This window comes from Patiria miniata, unplaced genomic scaffold (genome assembly GCF_015706575.1).
Source record: "Patiria miniata isolate m_02_andy unplaced genomic scaffold, ASM1570657v1 HiC_scaffold_9, whole genome shotgun sequence".
In the NCBI taxonomy this organism is placed as follows: domain Eukaryota; kingdom Metazoa; phylum Echinodermata; class Asteroidea; order Valvatida; family Asterinidae; genus Patiria; species Patiria miniata.
This window is the reverse complement of record NW_024037076.1, coordinates 2,922,461-2,947,426: the sequence shown is the minus strand read 5'-3', so window position 1 is coordinate 2,947,426 and position 24,966 is coordinate 2,922,461. Positions and strand designations below refer to the sequence as shown.

General features: G+C 43.2%; 1 protein-coding gene across 1 annotated transcript in view; it reads right to left on the bottom strand.

The window, feature by feature from the left end:
* LOC119720804 overlaps nt 1-24,966 on the bottom strand; it is a 38,135-nt gene that overhangs the window by 1,822 nt on the left and 11,347 nt on the right. Inside the window, exons 15-56 of the mRNA XM_038190655.1 lie at nt 24,633-24,812; nt 24,331-24,516; nt 23,920-24,099; nt 23,387-23,566; nt 22,761-22,906; nt 22,315-22,534; nt 21,758-21,912; nt 21,400-21,607; nt 20,581-20,985; nt 19,961-20,161; nt 19,296-19,443; nt 18,493-18,674; nt 18,181-18,358; nt 17,580-17,764; nt 17,103-17,303; nt 16,695-16,836; nt 16,228-16,409; nt 15,251-15,442; nt 14,730-14,874; nt 14,224-14,417; nt 13,551-13,745; nt 12,884-13,025; nt 12,257-12,447; nt 11,638-11,829; nt 11,378-11,519; nt 10,972-11,159; nt 10,169-10,369; nt 9,389-9,530; nt 8,606-8,790; nt 7,895-8,098; nt 7,390-7,531; nt 6,820-6,989; nt 5,834-5,938; nt 5,315-5,428; nt 4,922-5,069; nt 4,325-4,512; nt 3,688-3,885; nt 3,191-3,335; nt 2,516-2,706; nt 1,692-1,895; nt 981-1,154; nt 258-411 (exon numbers count right to left, since the gene is read on the bottom strand). Coding sequence (XP_038046583.1) covers nt 258-411; nt 981-1,154; nt 1,692-1,895; nt 2,516-2,706; nt 3,191-3,335; nt 3,688-3,885; nt 4,325-4,512; nt 4,922-5,069; nt 5,315-5,428; nt 5,834-5,938; nt 6,820-6,989; nt 7,390-7,531; nt 7,895-8,098; nt 8,606-8,790; nt 9,389-9,530; nt 10,169-10,369; nt 10,972-11,159; nt 11,378-11,519; nt 11,638-11,829; nt 12,257-12,447; nt 12,884-13,025; nt 13,551-13,745; nt 14,224-14,417; nt 14,730-14,874; nt 15,251-15,442; nt 16,228-16,409; nt 16,695-16,836; nt 17,103-17,303; nt 17,580-17,764; nt 18,181-18,358; nt 18,493-18,674; nt 19,296-19,443; nt 19,961-20,161; nt 20,581-20,985; nt 21,400-21,607; nt 21,758-21,912; nt 22,315-22,534; nt 22,761-22,906; nt 23,387-23,566; nt 23,920-24,099; nt 24,331-24,516; nt 24,633-24,812 — 7,525 coding nt within the window. The remainder of the gene's footprint in view (nt 1-257; nt 412-980; nt 1,155-1,691; nt 1,896-2,515; nt 2,707-3,190; nt 3,336-3,687; nt 3,886-4,324; nt 4,513-4,921; nt 5,070-5,314; nt 5,429-5,833; nt 5,939-6,819; nt 6,990-7,389; nt 7,532-7,894; nt 8,099-8,605; nt 8,791-9,388; nt 9,531-10,168; nt 10,370-10,971; nt 11,160-11,377; nt 11,520-11,637; nt 11,830-12,256; nt 12,448-12,883; nt 13,026-13,550; nt 13,746-14,223; nt 14,418-14,729; nt 14,875-15,250; nt 15,443-16,227; nt 16,410-16,694; nt 16,837-17,102; nt 17,304-17,579; nt 17,765-18,180; nt 18,359-18,492; nt 18,675-19,295; nt 19,444-19,960; nt 20,162-20,580; nt 20,986-21,399; nt 21,608-21,757; nt 21,913-22,314; nt 22,535-22,760; nt 22,907-23,386; nt 23,567-23,919; nt 24,100-24,330; nt 24,517-24,632; nt 24,813-24,966) is intronic.

The following is a 24,966-nucleotide window of genomic DNA, read 5'->3' as shown; positions in this document are numbered from 1 at the left end:
TGCCAGGCTAGACTAAGATGAGCCACTTGATATAAGCTCCTTGAACTTGGAATGCTTTGAACCCAACTAACTTGAATGAATTAATTGCTTTGGTTGTTGATTTAGCCAAATCAGAACTGAAGCCTATTGTTTTTATACTTACGGACAACCGTGGAATATTCACCTTTTTGTTTTTAGCAAACAATTAAGATATTAATCCTTTAAAATGCTGTGTGACCAGCACGGCTCTGGACAAGCCTTCCGTACAGACCACTCACCAAAAGCGTTATCCACACAAGCCATGAGATTGCATGCCATAGATGTGTCTGGTTTAACCTCGGTACACATGCCATCATCCACAACGGTGTCATTGTCCAAACGCCGACACTCAACGACACGGGTTTGGGTACCGTCACCGCACTCAACAGAACACTGCAAATCAACAATGTTTAAAAGAAAAATAGTTTACCTGCAAACATCCAAGACTCGGTCGTGAATAAAGACCACATTCTCAAGGAAGCCATTTTGATCAGGTTCCCTGAATATATTTTATGAATTGTAAAATGTTGAATGGGATGGTGCCAGACTATTTTATGATTGAAGTGATGGTTTCACTTTCATTTTTTGTAATGTGGCTTCAAACGTCGGGTTGTGTTTATTCACAAATTTAAATTATTCATCAGAGCAGAGTGGTGTTAATTTGTAATCGACCTCTATTTCATTGCTTTGATTCTACTTGCAAGCTTCAAGACTGAAGCGTTGACATCGTTTTCAATTGAATATGGTTGACTCCTGAATTAAAGCTATTCATCAAGATGATAGGCAAACGTTCTCATTACTCCCCAAGACACGTTACAAATGCATGATCGGTAAAATACTTCAGCTTTTAAGCGTAAGCCTTGGTATGGACTGAAAGACAAAGACTGACGAAGGACAAACGCAGGGAATAGTTGGAAATTAGTTGAAAGGAAATCCAGATGAAATCTGCTACAGGCACTTACATTGGAGTATTCCCCAGTGAAGAAATAGAACTCGGGGCATTCTCCCAGGTTGCATGACTGGACACGCGATGGTGGCAGGCCCGGGCAGTCGCTGTTGGTACCGATACTCGAGTCTGGAAGCACACAGTTCAGGTCAGCTGCAGTTCGCGTGCCTTCACCGCAGGTCGCAGAACACTTCATGATACAAAAAAAAAAGATTATGAGGTAAATGTAGATCATTATCGGTTTCCTATTTTCACTCAGAAATAGCTAGTTAAACTGATTAAATTGAGGGAAAGATTGTAGTATCCAGACACCACTTCAGTATCCAGACACCACTTCTTTGGATGTTTACAAAGTCTATGGTGAGTCGAATGCATTTTCAAAGTATTTTCTAACAAAACTGGAAATGTTTCTCGGTCCCAGATTCATGTCTTGTCAACATTTTTGCAATGACTGACCTTCATTGAGATAGCATGGCGTCAGGATGCAACATTCTTCACAAAATAAGACCATTTTTAAGAGAGAGATGGTTGTGATATTCACAAGTGTGAAGTCCAACACAAGTCCAGTCGCAAGTGAATCACCAGTGTTTCACAGGTCTAGTCACAAGTCACAGTGGACGAGTGTCTTTGTCGCAGTCCAGACTCATCAACACCTGATATCTGCTCAGAGATGTTTTGTCATCTGAACAAATTCTGTTTTGAGTCTGTTTAAAAATAAAATGCTCACATCATCGAAGCCACTCAAGACATAGGATCCGGTAGGGCAGGTGGGAGTCAAGGTGTAGGTTAGAGTGTATCCCGCCTGTTGGGTGTCCACGCTGTCCGAGACAAACCGAGTTCTGATGCTACCGGACTGGGAGCGCCAGGCGGTGGATGGAAGGGTGTCGCCGCACAGCCGCACGCTCAACTCATCAAAAGTAGCGTCAATGATCTGGGAGCACAAAATCAAATTACCTATGAAACGTTTTCTTTTAATACTCGAAGTGATGCCGTTGTATCTTTAGTTGACTTTTGTAGGAATTTGGGTGGGGCACTGTAGGGATTTGGGTGGGGCACTGTAGGGATTTGGGTGTGGCACTGTAGGGATTTGGGTGTGGCACTGTAGGGATTTGGGTGTGGCACTGTAGGGATTTGGGTGTGGCACTGTAGGGATTTGGGTGTGGCACTGTAGGGATTTGGGTGTGGCACTGTAGGGACTTGGGTGGGGAATTGAACTTTTGGTTAGGAATCGTGGGGATTTGGGTGTGGCACTGTAGGAATTTCAGTGTGGCACTGTAGGGATTTGGGTGTGGCACTGTAGGGATTTGGGTGTGTCACTGTAGGAATTTCAGTGTGGCACTGTAGGGATTTGGGTGTGGCACTGTAGGGACTTGGGTGGGGAATTGGACTTTTGGTTAGGAATCGTGGGGATTTGGGTGTGGCATTGTAGGAATTTGGGTCTGGCAATGTAGGAATTTGGGTGAGTCACCCTATAGGAATTTGGGTGCGGCATTGTAGGGATTTGGGTGGGGTAATCTAGGAATGCGAGTGAGAATCAAAGGAAATGCTAACCTCCAAGTAATCCTTATCGCAAACACCCGGCATAGTTCCCTCCTCGATATCAACGGACAGGAACGCCAGAACGATGCAACCGCTCAAGTTGATGATGTTATTAGTACAGTCAGCGTCAGTGACGTACGTTGGACGTCCCGGTGATGTCAAAAGTTGCACGGGAGTATTGACAGTGATGACATTATCACACTCTAAAGAGAGATAACAAAATTTCATGTTAGTTCAACTATGGGTCAATCAAGCAACAACATTGCCAAAATAAAAAAAAAAAATCTGTAAGACTAATATTTCTAATTTTATACTGTCGACTGCAGTGGCCCACTTCACTCAATCCCCTTATACAAACAAATCATAGTGCAAACGTTTACGCTTAAATTGTTCAAACCACCCGTGAATGCCATTTTACACAGTCTGCTATCAATTATATGAATTTAAACCATAGTGGGCAACCATTTTAAACTTCAAGCTTGAAAATCACGCCTTCAATATTAGGTTGGGTCAGCTTCTGTTGACTCGGTGATTGTTATCATACTAGCGTTTTCTTTTTACACTGTTTTGCAATGATGGTTGTCCATAGTTTGCCAAACAACAATTTTGACAAAAACGGATGTTATACCCTTGAAAAAATCTGAAAGGATTGGGTATGGATATGATGGTTTGCTGGTCAGTCCATACCTTTAGGGCATGCCTCCATGTTACAGCCTTCGATGGCCATTGGGCGGGGTCCTGCGCAGGCATCGTCGGGGACCTCCTCCATTCTATCTGCTCTCACACAAGTCACGTCCCGGGTTCGGACCCCACCGCCGCAACTGGCTGAACACTACAAGGACAACAGAGGGCGCCATCATTAAACTCAACATTTGTAATTTGTGAAATGTACACACCGAAAAGTCAATATCTGATCAGAAAAGAAGTAATGCATTGATTTTGTGTCCTGACTTGCCCATTCAATCAAGGGCAATAAATGGATATTTTGAAAGAAAAAAATTAGCATTTCAATTTACAACATACTGAAATTATTGCAGATTGATGACTATCATAAAATTAAAAATTGAAGACCTCAACTTCCGTTCAATCGATCACGCCGATGACGGGCAAATTCCAACATGGGAGTCTGTGACTAGACTAATCAGTGTCTGGTACCAAGAAGAACATACACACAGCATCGTTACCTGTGAGAATTCACTAGTCTGGTACTCGATCACTGGGCAAGCGGCCGCCTGGACAAATAGATTGAATGAATCGCCAGAGTTCTCGTAGTCTGCTGAATAGAAGTCCACGACGTAACGACGGCTTAAAGCTCCGTATACACCGCCGCTTGATGAGCCACAGACAGTCTCAGTGTAGGCTGGATAGGTGCCGTCAGAGAACTGTCGATGGTAAAACAAAAAAGGTGTTAATGACTTGAACATTTTGCAGTTTTTGTATGGTCCCTTAAAATCTGAATGTGGATTGTGAGGTAGTTACTGTATTGGGGTAAGAGTATGAAGATTTCTATGCTGCAGGTCTATTTTCAATTTTTTTTTTACGTGAAACGAGAAAAACTTGGCAGAAATTGTGTGCTTGGCAGCACTATGAAATTATTACCAAATTTTTAAAGAATTAGCATTCTTTGTTTCCGGACATTTCCTGCGATGTCTTATTTTCTCTAAGCCTGGCCCCATCTTGGGGGTCAAGTACCAAATACCACGGCATACTACATGTGTTGTGCACACTTGTATGGACAGAACTGCACACTACAGAAACTCAGTAGTATTTTGTAGCTTTCTTTAGGTGAGGTTAGGCTAATGTCTTTACTGGTCTACTTACTGTCAGTGAGCTGTCGACACACGTGCCGTTTTCATCCGGCTCAGACAGCATCACTTGTAAGCCAGAGATGACGACACAAGAGGTGTCATATTCAACCGTGATTCGGCAACGGACATCGGTGGTCCAGTTACTGTTGCGTGGGGGCCCTTGGACCAATGTCTCGGGATCAGAAACAAACATGTCGCAGGCTGAGGGGGAGAATACAAGATGCAAGGCGGTTCATTCAAAAATGTTCCAGAGAAGCAAAAACAAAATAGTGTTCAGAGTGACTCCGTTTATCCGAAATATATTTGTTTTCAGACAAGGGCCAAATTTCATAGCGCTGCTTAACAGTTAGCAGAAACTTGTGCTTACTGTAGCAGAAAATCCTGCTGCTGCTTAAGCACCATTTCATGGTGTGGACGTGCTAATGGTTGCGAGCATGGAGATTTCTATTGTTACGTCGCTGATTTCAGCCAAATTTTTCCTCTGGGGTTAAGCGTGCTTTTGCTGTGCTTACTGCTTTCTCTGTAAAATAGATGGAGGCTCGGTTAGCACAAAATGGCTGTTAATGAAACTGGCCCAGACACAAAGTCCAACAGACTTGTTATGACTTACATGGGCATGGCGGCTGAGGTGCACATGGCCGCGTTTCTGATGGTTTAGGATCCGTGCACGATCCCTCCACGACCGGTGAATTATCGGCTAAACGCTGACACTCTACGGTACGTGTCTGGACTCCACCCTCGCCGCAAGATCTGCTGCACTGTAAGGGTCAAGAGAGGATTTAGGACATCAATGCTAAGAAAGGTAGTAACGTCTGTCAGTATGTCTTCTGCTTCAAATGTTTTGGTAATGGCTTTAAGCACATGACCAAAACAACCAGCAAAACAGTAGAAGATTTTTGATGAACCTTTGGGTAACAGAGGCAAAATAGTTTAACAAATAGGGAAGCTATTAATTTTTAATTAATTATAAAATTCAACAGATTGCTTTTTTATAGGCACCTACCTCGTCGAATTCGCCGGCGACAAAACCAAACTCTGGACAGTCCATCTCTGTCAGGAAGATTCGGAAGCGGTTGTTGGCCGTCAAGTCAGTGCCACTGTTCAGAGTCATAAGTACCTAAAATAAGAAACCTGCTGTTAGTAACTTTTAAAAATGCTGAAAAATTTCGTAACTTTCCCAAGTATCACCAGCTTTTCAAAACTTTTTCAACATCAGTCAATTGACTGATCATTGGAAATCACCTACTTTCTTGATTTCTTCTCAATGACAGCAAGCCAGACGGAATAATCTCAGGGGTGTTCAGTACCAGTACGATCTTTAATCCAAGTAAGTTTTTTTGATGATAATTTGGCAGGTTACTGGCAGCGTAACTGCGAACGATCCTATGTACAGTGAAATCAAGTCTATGCAAGAACAGCAAACCACACGGCAAGTGCTCACTGCCGTACCAGTCAACAATATCTCACAAGGATGGCAAATAAACTCAATCATAGGAATGATGGAATGAAGAGAAATTCTTACGTCAGACGTTCTGGACTCCCAAGCATACAGGGCTGCACCAGACGCTGCCCCCGGTCCATCCCCACAGAATCTCTCCGTCAGAAACTCCGCTCCCTCATCTTGCAACTAAAACAAATAAATAAAAGCATTCGTTAAGATCACTAGGCTTGCTTATTTGAGCTGGTCCTGAACATTCGACAGCAGTTAAGGAAAGTATTTATATTGTTGATGTACCCTAACGTGGTGCGGCCCCTAACGTGGCGCACTTTGATTTTTCGCCTGTAGCGCCTAGCTAGAGCAAAAGTTTTAACTGAAATTTCACAGAAATTCACTCCCGTTCATAAATCGCGAGTTTATTTACCCGCTACAAAGTTAAAAGAAAAAATTATTTTGGCATGATTTTCCGATTTTATTTTCAAGTGCAACGTGAACCCTTTGAAAATGCCCCGAAAAATAAGAAAATAATTCTGTGACAAACATCTGGCTGGGTATGTAGGTAGAGAAAATAATGATTTATCAGAATTTATCAAGTTTACAGAAATTCTTAAATGTTAATTTGGAATTTTCCGAGATTTATTTAAGTGCGCCACGTAAGGGAACACTCCGCCAAATTGTGCCCAATTTCCGGACGCCACCGTTTTTGAATTTCGGCTTAAATTTTATGAAACCGAAATTGTTCACAGAGGTTAAACAGCAAGTATTATTAAGGTAAAAGTACCAGTATTCCACTGCATGAATTTGAGGTTTGTCAACAAAGAGGTTTGGCAACACTACACGAGGAAAGTTGGGTAAGCTTACCGAAGTGCGCCACGTTAGGGAACACGACTATACTCCGGGACTAGGCCATACAAAAACCCAGCTTTGGTGGCACAAATGAGCAGACATAATGACACGTCCAGACACTTTCGTCAATAAGACCTTTCAGACTTTAGTTGGGAACCACAACTTTCATGCCATCAATTGTTTGTTCTAGTTTATTTAATTAAGTATAATTCTCCCGATCATACCTGGACGAATGTATCAGCACACATGCCGTTTTCTCCTGGGAAGTCAAACGTAAGGAAGGTTGCTCGGATGCAACGTTCGCTCTCGATGTCATACTGACAGGTGCGCAGAGGGTCCAAGTCAGCGGGACTATTCAGGGCAATCGGGAAGGTGTCGACGACTTGGTCACAAGCTGCCACAAAGGTCAAAAGGTTAAAGGTTAACATAATTCACATGAACTATGGAACGCTGTGGTTTAATAGTTACGGCGTTTGACTCGTGTGCTGTGGTACGTGGGTTCAAACCCTGACGGGAAACGTTATGCTTGTGTTCTTGGGCAAGACACTTTACTACAATTGCTTCTCTCTACCCAGGAGTATGAATGGGTACCTGTGAATGTGATTGGGTACCTGTGAAGGCAGACACCAGCATGCGCTGATCTCGAGCTGCTGCAAAAACTGGTCTCATGGTTCGATGAACAGGGGTAATAATTGTGATGTGCCTTGAGAGTCTCAATACACTGTAAATATTCATTTTTTCATTTTTATTAAAAGAAAAAAAATAGTCAAGAGAAACACAGGCATTGCACTCACATGGGCAAGGCTGAGTGTTACAGAACTCAGTGCTGCTTGGTTCAACATCAGTGCACAGGCTTTCATCCACGGTGATTCCAGATTGCAGATCAACACAGTTGACTTCGCGTGTCCTAGTGCCAAAACCACACTGGCGGTCACACTGCAAGTATAAACAACATTACAAATCATTGATCGAGACAATGATTTCACTGCACAAGTATTTGGTACACTCAAAACATTGAAATAAATCAAATGAATTTCAAGGTGGAAGTTTGAATATCCACATTAAACATTAGCAACTATCTTTCCAGGCTTCATATTGTTTCATACTCTTAGTATTCATACCTTTTTTAATGGCCTTGAAGTACACATTTATTCCTTAAACTAATTTCATCCTAAAACATTTCATGCCAATAGGCACTGTGCACCAGTCTGCCATTTGTAAAAGCCTAAACACTTTATTAATGGGAAAACTAGTTAGCCGACGGTCTAGTACCACGCCTCCAGTAACAATTGTACTCACCTCTCCAAACTCGCTTGCCACGTAGCCGACCTCCGGACAGTTGTTTGTAAAGAGATTGTACAGCTGGTATCCCTCACCAAAGGTGCCTGGGTTACCGTCCGTAACGAGAGTCACATTTAGTCTCTCACCACGTGACACAACGGTGTTGGGTATGTCAGGGCCGCAGATACGGTAAGAGAAGGGCCGCTCACTCATGTCTTCAACCTGTTGGATCAAAACAGTTCCAAAATGTTCAAGTCAAATAAACCAATTTTCAAAAAAAATTACCAATCATTCCATTATTTATTTACGAAAAATACGTGGTTAAACTCAATTTTAGCACTTTTTTCATGATGCTGTTTAAAATGTAATATACAACCTTTGAAAACATCAAAAAACAAAACTACCAATTTATTATGAAATTCCTTACTTGACTGTAAGTGAAAAATAGTCTCAAGCATCCTGTGAAATCAAAGCACCTGGTGTGCCGTCATTTTCAAGAAAACCGGAATTTTAAGAAAGTTGCTTATCATGGGGAATACTTGCAATGTTCTGATGGGATACCAGCTCAAATATCATGCAGTGAATACAGCTCGCAACTGCTTCGCAGCGCAAGAATTTGTTATTTATTCGATGGAGTAGTCTCAGTTTTAAAAAAAAACTTAAAACAAAAAAAAATTAAAGCAAATTGTGAAAAGACCAACGATATAAATACTGGTCTGACATGCTCACCAGGAGGTAGTCCTTATCACAGACATCCTCGGCATTTGGTATCGGCATCTCAAACTGAACAAAAAGAAGCTCCACGCAGCCACCGGGGTTGGTGTAGATGTAATTGCAGGAATACTCAAAGTAAGGTTGGGGAAAATTCAGACTGTAGACGCTCTGTCGATTCTCAGTGATTTCCTCGTCACATTCTGCAGAGGAGAAAAGAGATTTGGTGGTCAGGATCGAGGCTTGCTGTCCACTCGCCGTCAATCTCAAATCTGGCCACGGTTCCAATGCCTATCAAGCCTACATGAGGAACATCCTTTCAAATGTTTCCTTCTACTACTAAAATGAAAGCATTATACATCTCACTTCTGTAGACTAGAGCAATTTTGTGGTTTCATTATTACAGACAGAATTCTAGTACGAAGTCGTTTGTAGCCTTTCAGGGTGTATCAAGGTATATCTAAATGAAAATTGATAAATGTATGTTTGTTTTTTGTTTTTTAATGGATAGTATCCACTGACCTGAAACTTTCAACAAGTTTCGGTTTTAAATTTGTTCACAGAATACTTCACAATTTGTGCTAGGCCTAAGGGCAAGCATATTGTCTTCTGACTGAGTCATCGACTGACTAACTCATCAAGTGGCTGGCTAACTGAGAAACTTTATCAACCGACTGACTAGCTAACTTGCCTAGTCATTGACTGACGGAGTTGATGAGTTACTGAGTATGTACATCCTAACACCAAAACTTTCAGGTTGAGCCAAGTTAGGCAAAGCTAGTCTTGTGATGTCTTCTTTACCTGGGCAGTCTTGGAGGTTGCAAGGGATGGACTCTGAAGGTCTCTCATCCTCACAGTTGACCTCTTCAGCGGGTTGTTGCGTGGCTATGTTTTGGCAAGAGACTTCGCGGGTCTGTGTGCCACCACCACACGGTCTAGAGCACTACATAAAAGCAAACAAACTCCACAATCAATCCAAATCAAGAATTGCAGCTATTATACAAACAAGTGCGGTAGAAATCTATATCTATTGAATCAAAATGTTTAATATGTAAAAGACTATCCTCTGCTTAAATTTGACATTATTTGGCTTCAATTTGCTGCCAAAGTTGGCATCCTTAATCAGTTAACACAGGAGGACGTACGTACACGATCAGGATTTCAATATTCGAGGGGGCGATGACAGGTGGTCAAGATTTCCCCAAGCGGTGGACGTGTATACATGTCAGGGTTCCCCTTGGTTTTGCACACACCATCTTTTGAAGTTAATCTTGGCCGCTGTACACACCCTGTCGTATTGAATATCGCTCCATGGCAGGACCTCTGAGTGTTGCCAATTATGAACTTATGATGAAAATTATCACACAAATATTGCAACATTAACTCTCAAGAGTTAATATTTATGGCGTTTGACTTAATTTGATAGTTCGACGGCTATATGTTGCCTTTTTTCACGAATGATGTTTTTCGGCCAGAATTAATCCTGGCAGCAGGTGGTAACACTTGATCAATTCAATATTTTAGACTTTTTTTCGATCACAATCGAACTTGATCCATGACCCAATGTTGGCAACAACCTACCATGCTAAATTCAGTAGCGACGTATCCATATTGGGGGCAGTCCACGAAGTTGACGTAAGCACGGAAGCCGCTCGAAGTATCTTCCTCATCAGACGAAAAGTCCAAGCTAACGGAACCGAACCGTGATCTCCACTGAATCGCGTTGGGAGCAGCCAATCCACAGTAACGTCTGTCTAGAGTAGGGGCTCCTTGGTCTCGGATCTGCGGGAACAATTTAAAACAAAATAATACACTACTTCTACAAACAATAACTGTGGGGGAGTGTGGCCCAACAATAACTTAATGTATCAACATGAAATCTAACAATCAGGCATTAGACAGGCTGACGTTTTGACTCTGGTAGAAACTTGCTCCAACGGCAAAAATCAAACCTATGAAGGATCACAACGTCAGGCCTTATACTTTCATGATGTGTTTGAAATTTGAAAAACTGTTGGGGTCACAAAATCCTCCAGAATTAGGCCCGAGGTCAAACGAAGATTAACCAATCAAATGTCGACAATCGGATTAAAATGACAAGAAATTTAATTCCAGAAACAATGTATTTTTTCACATTTAAAAACAAAAAAACGGCTGGACAAAGTGGACTTGTGAGGCATAGTTCAGGAGTTGAGTTCTCTTGCAGACTGAGAGTAAATGTTCTGGGGAGAGGGTTTGATTAAAGGTGAAAAAAAAATACAGAAATGTGCATGAAATAAAAATCATACAATAGTATGGTCCGGGGAGGTGGGGGCGTGGTTTGTAGGTCACTTATGATTAGGATGTGTGTGTGTGTGTGTGTGGGGGGGGGGGGGGGTCCTGACCTCAATATAATCTTGGCACATCATAGGGTCACCCTCAGCTTCTTGGAGTTCAAAGGCCAGTACATTGATGCTGACGCAGCGGCCTGCTGGTGCCTGGATGGCATAGTTGCAGTTGATGCTGACTGGGTAGTTCTCTGGGTACTCAGGGCTGGCGATGAAGCTGGGAGTGGTAATCTGCTCATCACAAACTGCAAACAACAAAGTAAATAATCTCAATTTCATTTTGATCAACCAAATATGCATTTCTTAGTGTTATGTGAAAAGCTTGCTGTGGGACTCGAACCCACGACCTCCTAGTGTGGAGGCTTAACCACTCAACTCTCAAGCTGCTGGGTAACAGGTTCAAATCCTATGGGTCCTGCCATCATTTATTGTGAAGATTAGCAGAAGGAAAATTAGAACTTACATGGACATGGGTCTTCTCCACATGGGCGCTCTGTTGGTGGTTTGACTCCAGTACACATGGACTCATCAACTTCCATGCCGGTGGTTCGACTCCTGCATTGAACCAAGCGGGTCTGGGATCCGCCACCGCAAGACACGTCGCACTGAAAACAAGAGGAAGTGTCAAGCCATTTAAAAAAAGAAAGAATAGCTATGCTATTTGACAAGATTCATTACTTCAGTAAAATATTTCAGAGACGTTTGCAAAGTAAAAAGTCTGACCTCCGAGTAATCTTCAGTGAAGTAGTACACGTCAGGGCAGTCAATGTAAGCTACGTAGATGTTGAAACCAGCAGCAGATATGGAGTTATCGGTAACGAAATTCAACATGACGTTGCCGGTCGTGGAGGCCCATGTACGGTCATTCTGAGTACCACAGAGAGGCGGCAAAGCCTCAGCATTATCCTCCGTGATCTACAACAGGGAAAGGGTGGGAAAAGGTCCAATTTAGTGGTAGTTACGTGAACCAGACAACTATGGAAGTCAAACAGGGGCACCATCCCAAAATTGAAATTCCAACGGTTATACGAAGGGCTTTATAGCTTGACAAGGTAAACTGCTACCTTTGCGAGGGTCGTCTGTCACGCATTAAAATGCACATAAATGCACAGCCCTACTCTAAATCTGACAAATCCTCCAAACTGAAACTGAATGTACGACTTGGGACGCACAATAAAGCAAAAATGCTTACGTTGCAATAATACTTGCTCACTGCATTAGGTTGGACATGCAAATTGACTTGTGCCATTGCAAAGCTCGACTAGGTGTGGTGAAGGCAATGGAACAGCGCCCTCGTGCAATCATGCACAAAGCCTATAGATGGTTTTGGTTTAGGACTCACACTGAGGTAGTCGCATGAGCAATCTGCGCATTCTTGGAGCTCAAAACTGAGGAATGTTAGGAAGAGACAACCGTCTGGGTTGGTGATGTTGTAGGTGCAGTCCAGGGACCTCTCGTAGCCTTGGCCTGGGGCACTGGAGAAGTCAGGACTCATGATCAGCTCGTCTCCCGGGAAGAAAGCGGCATCGCAAACTGAAAATAGCATACAAATTGTCTTCAAGTCCAAAAGCATTTATGCATTGTTGGCAGCCACAACCACGTCAAACAGACTTGGGCCACATTTACTGCAAAGACAATCGTCCATTTCAGACAACCTGCTGCTTATAAAGAATCCTGGTGCAAGCTTCTCTGAATATAAATGTACTACTATAACTGAAAGCAGAAACATTTACCTTCTTCCTTAAAATGCAAACTTGGAAGAAAACAATTTCTGAAAGTTATCTTTACGCAAACATCAAAATTGAACACGATTTGAACTAAAGGACGGCATGAGCTGCAATCTTCAGACAGCCAATTGTTACCGTCTAGAGTTTTGCCTCGGGCCAAGTTTTTGTCTTCCTTGTAGTTGCAACTTTAGCCATTTGCAACCCCATTCCTAAGCCCCACCCCCTCCTACTAGGTCACATACCTGGGCATGGCTCAGTGTTGCAAGGAATGCTATCCAAAGGACGTTGGTTAGGACACAGCTCATCGGGAGCCCCTGAACCGTCACTCAGGCTGATACAACTCACAACTCTTGTCCTGACGCCACCCCCACAACGGGCGCTGCACTGTAAGGTCAAAATGATAACATCCAGGACAACGAAATTAGTAACAAGGTGCGAGAGTCAAGGCAACTCAATGCAGAATTTCTCTCGTCCGAAACAAAAGTCTGTTCGAGTCAAACGCTGTGGTCCAATGGTTACGGTTTACGGCTCGTGTACCATGGCACATGGGTTCAAACCCTGATGGGGAACATGGTGCTTGTGTTCTTGGGCAAGACACTTTACAACAATAGACTCTCCACCCAGGAGTGTAAATGGGTACCTGTGATGGTAGAGACCAGAATGCGCTGATCGAGCTGCAGCAAAGAATGGTGTCATGCCTAATGAACATAATTGTGAAGGGTTTTGAGATCTTCGGTTTAAAGCGCTATGTATAAGCACCACATTTTTTTGAGCAAGAATAATATTTTTATTACGATATGACTTGGCGAAACTTTGAAATGCCAAATTGAAACCTAAGGAAATGTTGAAACCCAACCCAACTCCACATGCTGGATTCTAACCCTCAAGCTACAGAATTCAGTGTCTTACCTCAGTATAGTCTCCCACCACAAAGTCGTACATCGGACAACTGCCAAAGACGACGTACATGTTGAATCCTGAGCTGGCGCCCTCTTCGTCGGTGACGAACCTGACAGAAGCAGTGTTGTCTCGGGAGTACCACGGGATGGAACGGGCCGATTCCGGGCAGAATCGCAAGGGGGGCTGTCCTGATTGGCTGGTAATCTGACCAATCAAAAACACACAGATGGGTTATTTAAAACAACGGCAGCAATGAGTGTTTTTGTTATATTGAATATTCATAATTACCTGAACTTCTGATCCTATGATTGACAGTTTACTTTTCTTGATGTGTTTGATATTACTAAAAGGGTTTTATAGTTGCCTAATGCCAGTTTATTGTTATTAACCGTTCAGTATTTATTCACTGAAAAATCAATAAAATCATATGATAGGCAGGGCAATTTCAGGCGCTACGGTAACTGCAGGGTTAATATAAGCAACAATGTTTTTTAAGAGTACAGCAAGTACATGGTGCTACGTGTTTTTATTTCCAGAGTTTTCCATTTTGCATCCAAGAGTTGGGGAAGGCATAGCAGTTCATTGGACGATGGTGCATTTTTAAACAAATTTGTGAATAATCAAACCTAAACGGAGCGTTTGGTCTTTTTTTTCAACAAATAAAAAACAAATTAGAACTGACCTCCAAATAGTCGCGACTGCACAGTTCGTTGTCATCAGCTCCATTGAGGTAAGCCTCTATGATGGTCAGACGTACACACTGGTCAGGATCCGGTGAGTTAAAAGTGTAGACGCATTCTAGGTTGGGGGCGTAGGGATTTGGAAAGTCCGGACTGGTGACGAACATCAGACTCTCGGTAATGGTCACATCACAGGCTGCAGGGGGCAGATAAGGGCGATGGAGGGTAGGTAACAATGCAAGCATGAGGCTCAAGGCCACAGAGAACATTTTAGTTACAATTCGTATTATTCTAAAAATCCTGCCAATCTATGCTTCTTATACTTTTAGGGCTGTTCATTTTTGAATAATTTAGTATTCAACTATTTGAACATTTGAATATTCGAAACTTGCACATCAAGTGTAACACACACCCGCTGAAGTTGCCTTCCTCACTGGTCAAAAGCTGCATACAAACTTTGACCATTGAGGGCGTGCTAATGTATCAAGACTCCAGACCTGCGACTTACATGGGCATTCCTCGTTGGCCATGCAGGGTTCTTCAGATGGAGGACGTTCACCTTGGCACACCGAGTCTTCAACTGGGACGTTGTTGATGAGATCCATGCACTGAACATCTCTGGTTCTCATACCAGCACCGCAGGTCACAGAGCACTGAAAGTAAACACAAAGACAGCGTTGGAAAGGCTGCGCTCGCATCAATAGGCCTGAAAAGACTTTTTCTTTCTTATGAGAGCATAATGCCCCCATAAGAAAGTGTGAACTTCAACAAAGAGTGATCTCACTATGCTCAAGGCATATATCATCTTGATTTTCACTGTTTGAAACTCAATGCAGACATCCAGAAACTTCTGAAATCTTATCTCGTTCCCAGACCCATTTTCATAAAACTCGATGGTTCTTGAGTCCAGAGTGCTGACTGATAACACGCAGCAACCGATGCTAATGAAAAGATGTTTTCATTAGCTTGGCCAAGCATTTTGGATGCCACGCTGCTCTATTGCTGATAGGGTTGGACTTGAATTGTTACCTCGCTCCAGTTGCCCATGATGTAAGCGTTGACGGGACAAGGAATGAAGGAGACGTAAGCGTAGTAGCCAGTGGATACCACCGAATCATCAGTCTGGAAGAGCAGTTGCACATTACCGCTCAGTGACTGGTAGGTATCAGGGAGTGTTGAGCCACATAGCTTGATAGGTTCTTCCCTTGCCACATCTGTGATCTAAAACAACCAACAAACAAACTTGCAATTGAAAAAAAGCCAATGACAAAATGCATAAGCTTACTTAGAGACCGTCTTCAAAGCACTCAAACTCTTTTTTTAATCTCTTCATTACTCTTGTTGAGAAAACGGCAACAAATTAACGACAAGCCAGTTTGACATCTCGTGTAAGCAATGACGCAAGGGACAGAATTTTCGATAAGCCCACGTGATTAAACTAGGACCACATGATGTGTTTTGTTAATCCAAAAGTTGTCTTTGTTCAGGAGAGTTCTCCAAGCGCGAGTGAAATGTAGAAATGGCTTATGTTAGTTCCAAATCCTCAAATTGGATCATAATTTCTCAGATGGTTTTGAGAGTTGGGGATAATAGTGATGGCACCAGTAACCAGTAACCAAATTAAACAATTCCACGTTTTCAGGATGATTTGCCCAAGACACTATTTCTTTAAGGGAAAAATGCAAAATTCAACAGGCTGTAAGTTGAGGTTTAACGAGGTTCAGGGTGTTGTGCGATACCTCAAGGTAGAAGCTCAATTACCACCTGTAAGTTTTGCGTTCTCCCCAATTGAGATTCTTTTCACAATGTTTGCTTACTGCAATGGACTAACAAGAAACTTCCAAAGAAATCCTATGATGAAATGCCATGACTTTTCTATAACTTCATAATACTTTTAAATTTCCAGATTTTTTCATGACTGCAGGAACCTCATAATGCATGATGAAGGCGTGTTTTGGATTTGGAAGTTTCTGGAAAGATCCCAGAACAGATTCTTTTTATTTTACCTCCAGGAAATCGGTGTCGCATTCATCACTGAGACCAGGCTGAAGGTCAAACGCCAAGAAGTTGATGGCGACGCAACCGTCTGGATTGACAATCTCAGTCTCGCATCGTTGGTTGTTGTCATAGTTGCTTGGTGAGTTGGGAGAGCCTATCTCGCCAGACTCGGTCACCGTCACGTCACAGCCTACAGAGTTTAGTCCAACAGAGTTTAGTCAAGTGATAATCACGCCATACTTGGTTAAATTTTCATACAAATAGCACTTCACAAACTGTGCAACTTTGTGAACAATATCATGAAATGTGAAAGCAAGGACTTAACAAGCACAGGAGGCTTTCTTGGCAAAAACAGACCAACCTAAATGTGTCATTCTTTAATGCCTAGTATTGCATGTTAAATTGGAACACTACACTACGTCAACATTTTTGGTGCCTAAAAGCAGGCCATTCTGAATTGGTCAAAGATTCTTACTTGGGCATTCAGGGACATCGCATGGAATTTCCTCGTCGGGCCTCTCTGGTGGGCACATAGCTGGATCAACCAAAGCGTCCGTTTGAGGATTCTGGCATGAGACGGTTCGCCTGCGGACTGCCTCACCACAGGTAGCAGAGCACTGTAATCGCAAAACACCGCACAATATCAAAGGGAATTCAACATTTGTCCCAAGTTTGAATCCTACCCGTTTCCAAGTGAAAACATTGCAAAACCAGAGTGCGTTCTACTTATACAATATTAATGTTGTGAATAATTGTCCACTGGCTACGCATGAAAAGAATGTCGGCAATGAGTTTTTTTCATGTGAAACACAAATGTACATTTGCAGTGTGACTCTACCAATGTTAAGGAATGCTAACATTCGATAAAGACAATAAAACTCACCTCTTCAAACGGGCCGGTGAGCCACACACCATCATAGCAATCAACAAAGTTCACCACAGCATTGAAACCACCGGTAGTCGGACCGTTTTCATCCGAGAAGAATCGCACCGTCATGAGACCAGTAAACGAGTAGAAGACCGTAGGGATTTCTCTGCCACACAAGGGGCCAGTGTTGACGGCAATCTCATTAAGATCGACCAACTGAAGACACAAAGTATTTGGAATGGTTATTATGTGCTTGCTTGTCAGGTTTGCAAAGGCTTCTGTGCTAACCCTGTCAGCACAGAATCCTTAGCTATGGGATGTATCTTTAGTAACACACAAAAAGTCTGCTAAACATTTTGCGGGGATTTTTGCTGACAGTAAGTAGCTTGGTAAGGTCAGCAAGCTTAGCTTGGATAATTTAGAAACTTAACCAATAACAAGGGATTAGCCTTGTAACAAACCATCAGTTAACTGTTACCACCAGATATTCACCTGAACAAAGTCCGAGCATTGTCCGTTTTGGGGAGGGAGGTCTATATCCAAGAATCGTAGCTTGATGCAACCCCCGTCATTCCTGATGACGGTCAAACAGTTCTCATTCAGGTTGTAATCACCGGGGTAGTTGGGCGAGTAGACAGCTCGGCCAGATTCTGAGATCTGGTTACCGCAAGAAACCGCTGAAATATGGGGGGAAAAACAGACGACGTCAATCTCAGCTACGTCAATGGATTCTCATTCAACAACGTCCCTTCCAGAATGACAGAGAGAGTATGTCATTGGAGGATTTAAATTGTCAATAGAGTAACAGTTTGATTTTACAAAGACGACGAAATACATTTGCTCTGGACATGTTGAGAAACTGCATGAAAAGAAAGCCCTACATCAAATCTGATAAACACGATGAATTTGGAAAATACGATTTTCGGAAGTTGGGTTTAGCACTTCAATTTATCGGGCGCTGTAAGTCTAGTCTGTAGCTTATTTGAAAGAGAGTGGATACGATTCCTTGACTGGGACCCAACCCCACGACCCTGGGACCCAACCCACTACCCAACCCCACTACCCTGGGACCCAACCCACTACCCCAGCTTACGTGGTTGGTTCATGAAGTCAGCTCGGAGACTGAAGCCAAAACCGGTTGGAGAGATGGATCCTGTTTCAGCCGACTCAAACTGCACCGTCACCTCATTTGTGATGGATGTAAAGACAATGCCGGGAGCTTGGTTACCACACAGCTCCAGCGGTTCGCCATCGACGTTCACGTCTTTGATCTGAAAATGAGAATTTTAAAACGGTGTAAAGGAGGCTTCAAATCCTTGATGAATCTATCTCAAAGGGAATTCTGAAAGAAAGTCTGAATTATCCGCAGAAAAACGCACAGAAGTGCCCAAGCTTTCAAACCTACCAAAACCTTGTCGCTGCACTCTTCGGGACGGAGGTTGAAGAAAGTGACAAAGATCTCCATTATCATTCCTTCCGGGGCACGGATCACGTTAGAACAGGAAATGTTGTTTGGGTAGGCCGATGGGAAGTCGGGAGACAAGATGATAGCATTGTTCTCTGTGCGAAGAAGATCCCCGCTGCAAACTGTTGACGGCAACAATAAAGCAACAAACAAATTTATGCAATCCAGTTTAATTTCTGCCTTATTGTTATTTTTTAGAGACTTAAGCTAATTCGGGCGATTCACAATTCAGTGCGCCACCAAGAGTTTGCCACGGAGAGTTCATTTTTCCCAGTGCATTGTGGGAGATGGTCGACAAAATCACAGCGCGGAACATTTGAAATTGTCAGTATGATTCAAATATATGTTCGCCCTTTTTTTTCCTTTTAATCAATATGGTGTTTTTTTTAAGAGCCAGCAGAACGCTATGCCCCAATCTATAATAAAATTAGCTTAAGTTTTCTACTGACACTCATTCAAATGGACTGCGTTTTGTCGACCGTAAACTCGAAAAATTGACTCTCCAAGGTGCACTGCATTGTGAGTTGCCCGAATTTATGATGGCTGAAGCTATTTATGAACCTTTCAGATCAGTCATTAGCCCCGCTCACCTCTGTTGCTTGTGACTGAATTTGACAGAGCTACTTTGGTCAAGTGATTAAACGTCAAGATATTATTGGTCAATGAGGAGTGTTTGATTAAGAGACATCTGATTTGTACGTTTTTTTGAAAAGAAAGTTTGATTTCACACGACTCCAACTCACCGCTAGGTTCGATGCACTCGTCTTCCACACACGGCTGGATGGAGACAGGTTTCTGCAGACCACTACACTCATTCTCATCAACGGTCTCATTGCCACGGACACACAGTACTTCACGTGTCTCGACGCCTTCTCCACAAGTCACAGAGCACTGCAAAGCAAGATGTCGGGTCCATTAATTTTGTAAAGTCGGCAAATAATTTTAAAAGTTCATCTAGATACCTCATCTTCAGCTTTGACGCATATCAACAGACTCAGAAACCTATTTTTTCTGGAAAATTGACACAAGTTATAATTAAGGCTAGAGCCACAACTGTCGTAAATGCCGTTATCCTCGTCCAAGATGTTCAGATTCTTTAAAACGTTATGCAGCTACGCAAAGTTTTGTGAAATTGATCGTAATTTTATTGCGCAGCTGTGCAAGAATTTTGTTGCGTATGTCCTACAGATGGCATAAGTTATGCACTGTTGAAATCGGCTGAAGAGTTTGTAACAGGCTCCTTTAAATATAATTTTGTGACGTCAAATTCTAAGAGGCATTTAGCACATGGCTGTGCACCAAATGAGTACATGAATATTTCTTGATCACTGCACTGCTGCTCAGCAAATGATGAAATACTTGCCGTGTACTGGAAATTTCACAGATGTAAACCAACTGACCGACTTACCTCGGACCATGCAGTGACTTCATAGCCAGCTGGATCCTGTTTCTCCACAGCGTTATAGATGACAGAGTACCCTGGCCGTGTGACCGTGGCATCAGTGTGGAAGTACAGGTTGACATGAGGACCCACTGACTCCCAGACTAGAGGCAGCTCGTAGGTGTTGCCGCACAGACGCTCTGATGTGTTGTACCTGATGTCTGAAATCTGGAAAGAAATATCAGGGGATTAGAATCCATAACTTCAACGTTTGTCTCAGGCAAGTGCCACTTATATTTGTGAATATTACCGGGGCTTCTTTACCGAGGAAGGCTCGATATTTACTTGCGTCAATTTAATGATCACGAGAACTATTATATAGATCCCAAATCCACCAGAAGCAAACGTGGATTTTGTATGATTTTCAGGGGACAAAGGCCAAGATGTCATTTTGAAAGTACAAAGAATTTGCCTAAGGGGATGGTACAGTTATATCAGGTTAATGTTCCTTTATATTTGGAACAATTCATGTATGTACAATAGGTCACTGCACCAAATAACAGTAGTTTGCAATTCACAATAGCCATTGTGGTGGTGTTCCACTATCATTGCCTCCAAGTTCAGATTAAGATCTGAAATGTTCTTACCTCTAGATAATCCACAGTGCAGTCGGTTGATGGTTCTACGTCAAACGCTGTGAAAGTTAGCTGAATGCAGTACTGTGGTTCCTGAACGTTCCGTCTACGTCTACGTCTACCTTCCTGGATGTTATTATCAGCAACGAAAGCCTTGGAGCACTCCAGGTCATTCGGGTAATTCTGTCCAGCTGTGAAACCTGGCGAGCTCTCTGTGTATTGCACAGTGCCTTCCAGCATGTAGGACGTATTACAGCCGAAGGGGGCGGGGCATAGTGCCAGGTAACAGGGGCGGGCTTCCGAGGGACGGGCTTCAGCGATGCATTCTGATTCGTCAACGACGTTGCTGTTGGGATCCTTGGTCTGCTGACAGGCAACGGTGCGGGTTTGCGTACCAGGACCGCAGGTCACAGAACACTGACAACATTGCAAGAAACAGAGTATATGTTATCATGGACAATATTTCACGTAGTGATAATCTCGTTAAAGTTTAGTGGGCTCACATATTAGTCTATAAGAGTTAAATTTACATTCTAAGACCAATTTAACTCAGTAGAACACCAGCTTAACACATTGTTTTCTTAGTCTTCAAGAAAGCTTTTGATAGGAACATCATAGCGACTAGAGACATTGAACAAGAACTTCTTTACCCTAATTTCCGAAAGATTTCATCTTAAATTCCCATTGTGAAGGAATCCAATGATGACACTTTTTCTGCTCTGACGTCAAAGAGTCGCAAAGTCTCACGTAATGTGTGAATGGCCAAGTTCTTATCCAATCCCGCATAATGTTTTTAAATAAACCTGTCTGGATATTAAGATGGAATGTTACCTCAGTCCAGCCTGATGTTGTCCATGATGCAGTGCACGGCGCCAGACTACATGGCCGGACAGTGTTGGGTTTCTCTCCAGCGTTACAGAGCGAGTCTTCAACCTGGACGATGTTAGTTCCCAGACTGAAGCAGAAGACATCACGCGACTCGAAGCCTTCGCCGCAGGTCACGCTGCATGCTCCCCAGCCGTAGGTCAACCACAGGTAGCTGAGAATGAAACATTAACAATGACTTCAAGCACAGAGCTGGAAACACGTCAGTAACCACGTTCTTCTTTCAAGCACCTCTTGGTACATTTCTAGATTTCATTTGTTAAAACTAATACACGTAGTTCAGTTGAGTTTGTGTTTGACTTACGCAGTTGGGCATACGACTTCCGTGTCGCATTCCTGTGTCGTTGGTGGCTTGTCCCCAGCAACACACTCTGAATCATCAACGATATCGGTCGATCCTGGCTGTGCGATGCAGTAAACCAGTCGAGTCTGGGTACCGACGCCACAAGTTACTGGGCACTACGCAGCAATAACAAAAAATTGACATGTTGAGGGAAATTACATTTCTTGAAATGTTCGAAACTGTTGAAAGTGCTTTCAAACTGCAGGGTCTAGCCAGACTCGGCAGGCCTAGGGAGTCGGGTTGGCACAGCGGTACTTTCCTCGCCTTCCACTGCTGTGACCCGGGTTCGAATACCGCCCCGGTCCACATTTGGATTGGGTTTCAGTCCCTACCTGATTCCGTGGGTTCTCCCCAGCCCCCAGAATATTCTGGGGTTTTCCTCCCACCTCTAAAACTGTAGCTTCTTCTCATTGTCTTCTCTCTACAGGTTTCTTCAGGCTTGCGAGCTACAGTGCCTAGGGCCTTTTTGAGGATTTCTTAGTATCATAATCAGAAATCAACTGCTGTTCTATCATTACCTGGCTCCATTCAGTGGTCTGCCAGACAGGATTGGGTTGGACGCAGTCTGCTGGTGGGGGGCAATCCTGAGTGGTCGGTAGGGCTTCAAGACCAGCATCCAAGCAATTCTGTGTGGAGACTTGCTCCAAGACGATACCCACACGCTGGATACAGATGACAATACGTGTTTGCAGACCGCTGCAGTTACAGGCACTGAAAGGACTGGTGACAAACTGAAGCCTGGAGGGAGAAAGGTCAAAGGTCAAAGATACAGGTCAAAGGTTAGACACTCCATCACAAATCAAATCTTTGCTGTACCAATGCCTCACCAATGTAAACACTGCTTAATATATAACGTATAGTTATGAACATTTGTATGCATTTGTAATTTCTTGGCATTGTTGGCTACAGTCTAGGGACGGCCTTGTGATAGACTCCGCTACAAGACTCCATCCAACCAACTTACAGGGTGTTACAAGGCATGAGATTGCAAGGCTGTGTTGAGGCAGGCTTCTGTCCAGGACAGTTTGCATCATCCACGACAGCCTTGGTGTCGTTATTAACACAGACCACGGCACGAAGCTGCAGACCATCTCCACATTCCTCAGTACACTGTTGGCATGGAAGGAAACAAATGAGAGTAAAATAGGTTCGAACCTTACGCCAACTCAGCACAATACTGGTGTTCCATGGTCAAAGATATCCAACATGTGTTTGCAGTCTTTTAAAGAAGTCCAACAGGATTTGAACCTCTGACTTAAAAGGTGCCACACTGGGCTCTTTCCACCAAGCTATGGAAATTGTTATAAGACTGAATTGGATTCGAATCTTGGACCTACAGAACACAGTTCTGGTGCTCTACCAACCAATCCTGGCAGTCTTCTGAAATGAGCCTGAAGGAGAATTTGAACCGTGGACCTACAGAACAATATACGGGTGCTCTACTGACTAAGCGACCAAGCTATGTTATTGGCAGTCTTCTCAGAAAGCACTGATAGGATTAGAACCGTGGACTTCCAGAACGTCAAATGTAGCCCTGTTTTAAGCAGTTGCCTAATCTGTTGACGTCACTATTGGGAGGTGGTTACTTACAGCTCCAAATTCACCGACTTGATAGATGTAGGTTGGGCAGTCTTCCAGAGTGCACTCCATGGTGTTTGGTGGCGGTGTCAAGCCGATGGCCAGACAGTTATCGATGGCTACTGCCACGTCGTCTTGGTCCAAACACTGGACATCACGGATGCGTAGTCCGGTGCCACAGGTCACTGAACACTGTGGTATGAAACCAAAGCAAGTACCAGCAAATTATATCAGTTTCAAACCAGTGGGCCAAAATCAGACAACCTCAACGGTCAAGGGGCGAGACATCTGAATTAGTAAGCAGGAGGTTATGGGTTCGAGTCCCACCTGAGTAATTTTCTGCAGGTTTCTGAACTAGCTGTACAAAAGCACTAAGCATACCATGCCTGTACCACTGCATCACTGAACAGTAAGTCATACTAAAAGTACAATGTTTTTTTATAAGGAATGGCTTTAACACTAGACAAGACTTTTTACTACCGTGAATAAGTCAAAAAGCAACAGTCCTAAAGGACACAGTAAAAATTCCTTAATTTTAGACTTACATCACTAAATGCACCAGCTTCAAAGCGATACTCCGGTTGGCAGGTCGGCCGTGTGCAAACCCTCAACGTCTCCAAGTCAGTCAATCCTGCATCAATGCAGTTCTGCACGTCAACGTCCACATCGTTATTGCGGCACGCCACAAATCTGGTCTCCGTGCCTAGCCCACATGTAACCGAGCACTGTTATGAATATAAAGAACAAAATAAATGAAGGAACAAAAATATTATTTATGGGGAGCATTTGCTAAATAAAAATTCTATAAAATTCTATAAAAATTTATAGAAAGTGGAGTGCTGTGGTCCCATGGTTACGGTCTTCCACTCGCGTGCCATGGCACGGGGGTTCGAACCTTGACAGGAAACACTTTACTACACTGACTGGTACAAGAAATCACTAAATGATCCCAATACCTCAGACCACGATCCCCTGAGCGCGGTGTAGACAGGAGAAGGGCACGCTTCCTGGTCACAACTGGTCGTAAGAGGCAGTTCTTCCAGCTGAGCATCCTCGCACCGAGCAAGAGCTACGACCAAATTGTTATCGTTCACACAGTAGATCATGCGGGTACGCGTACCCGAGCCGCAGGTGACCGAGCACTGCAGACAAAAGAAGAACATTGAAAAAAAAGTTAACTCTGCCACTTAATGATAAAAAATTGATTTACTTTAAGAGGATATTTGAGATTTCAAAATCTATTGTTACAAAACCTTACCGTGGCATAAGGGCCAGCGACGTAGCGGAGTCCACAGCTGATACCAGTGTCACAATTCTGAGTAGTGGATGGTCTGAATAGACCCAGTTGAATACAGAACACTTCCGCCACGGCTTCACCGACATTGTCTTGGCAAGTCACTGATCGTAGCTGAACACCAGTCCCACATGTCACCGAGCACTACAAGAACCGAGAATCAGGAGAACAATGTATGTTCACAAGTTGGAAATTATCAGTTTTTAGTTTCATGAAATATTCAATTGAATAGTTCAATAATAGTAGTAATAATCTACGAGTAAATCTGAATAAAAATCCACAAAAAGCTTCCAAGTGT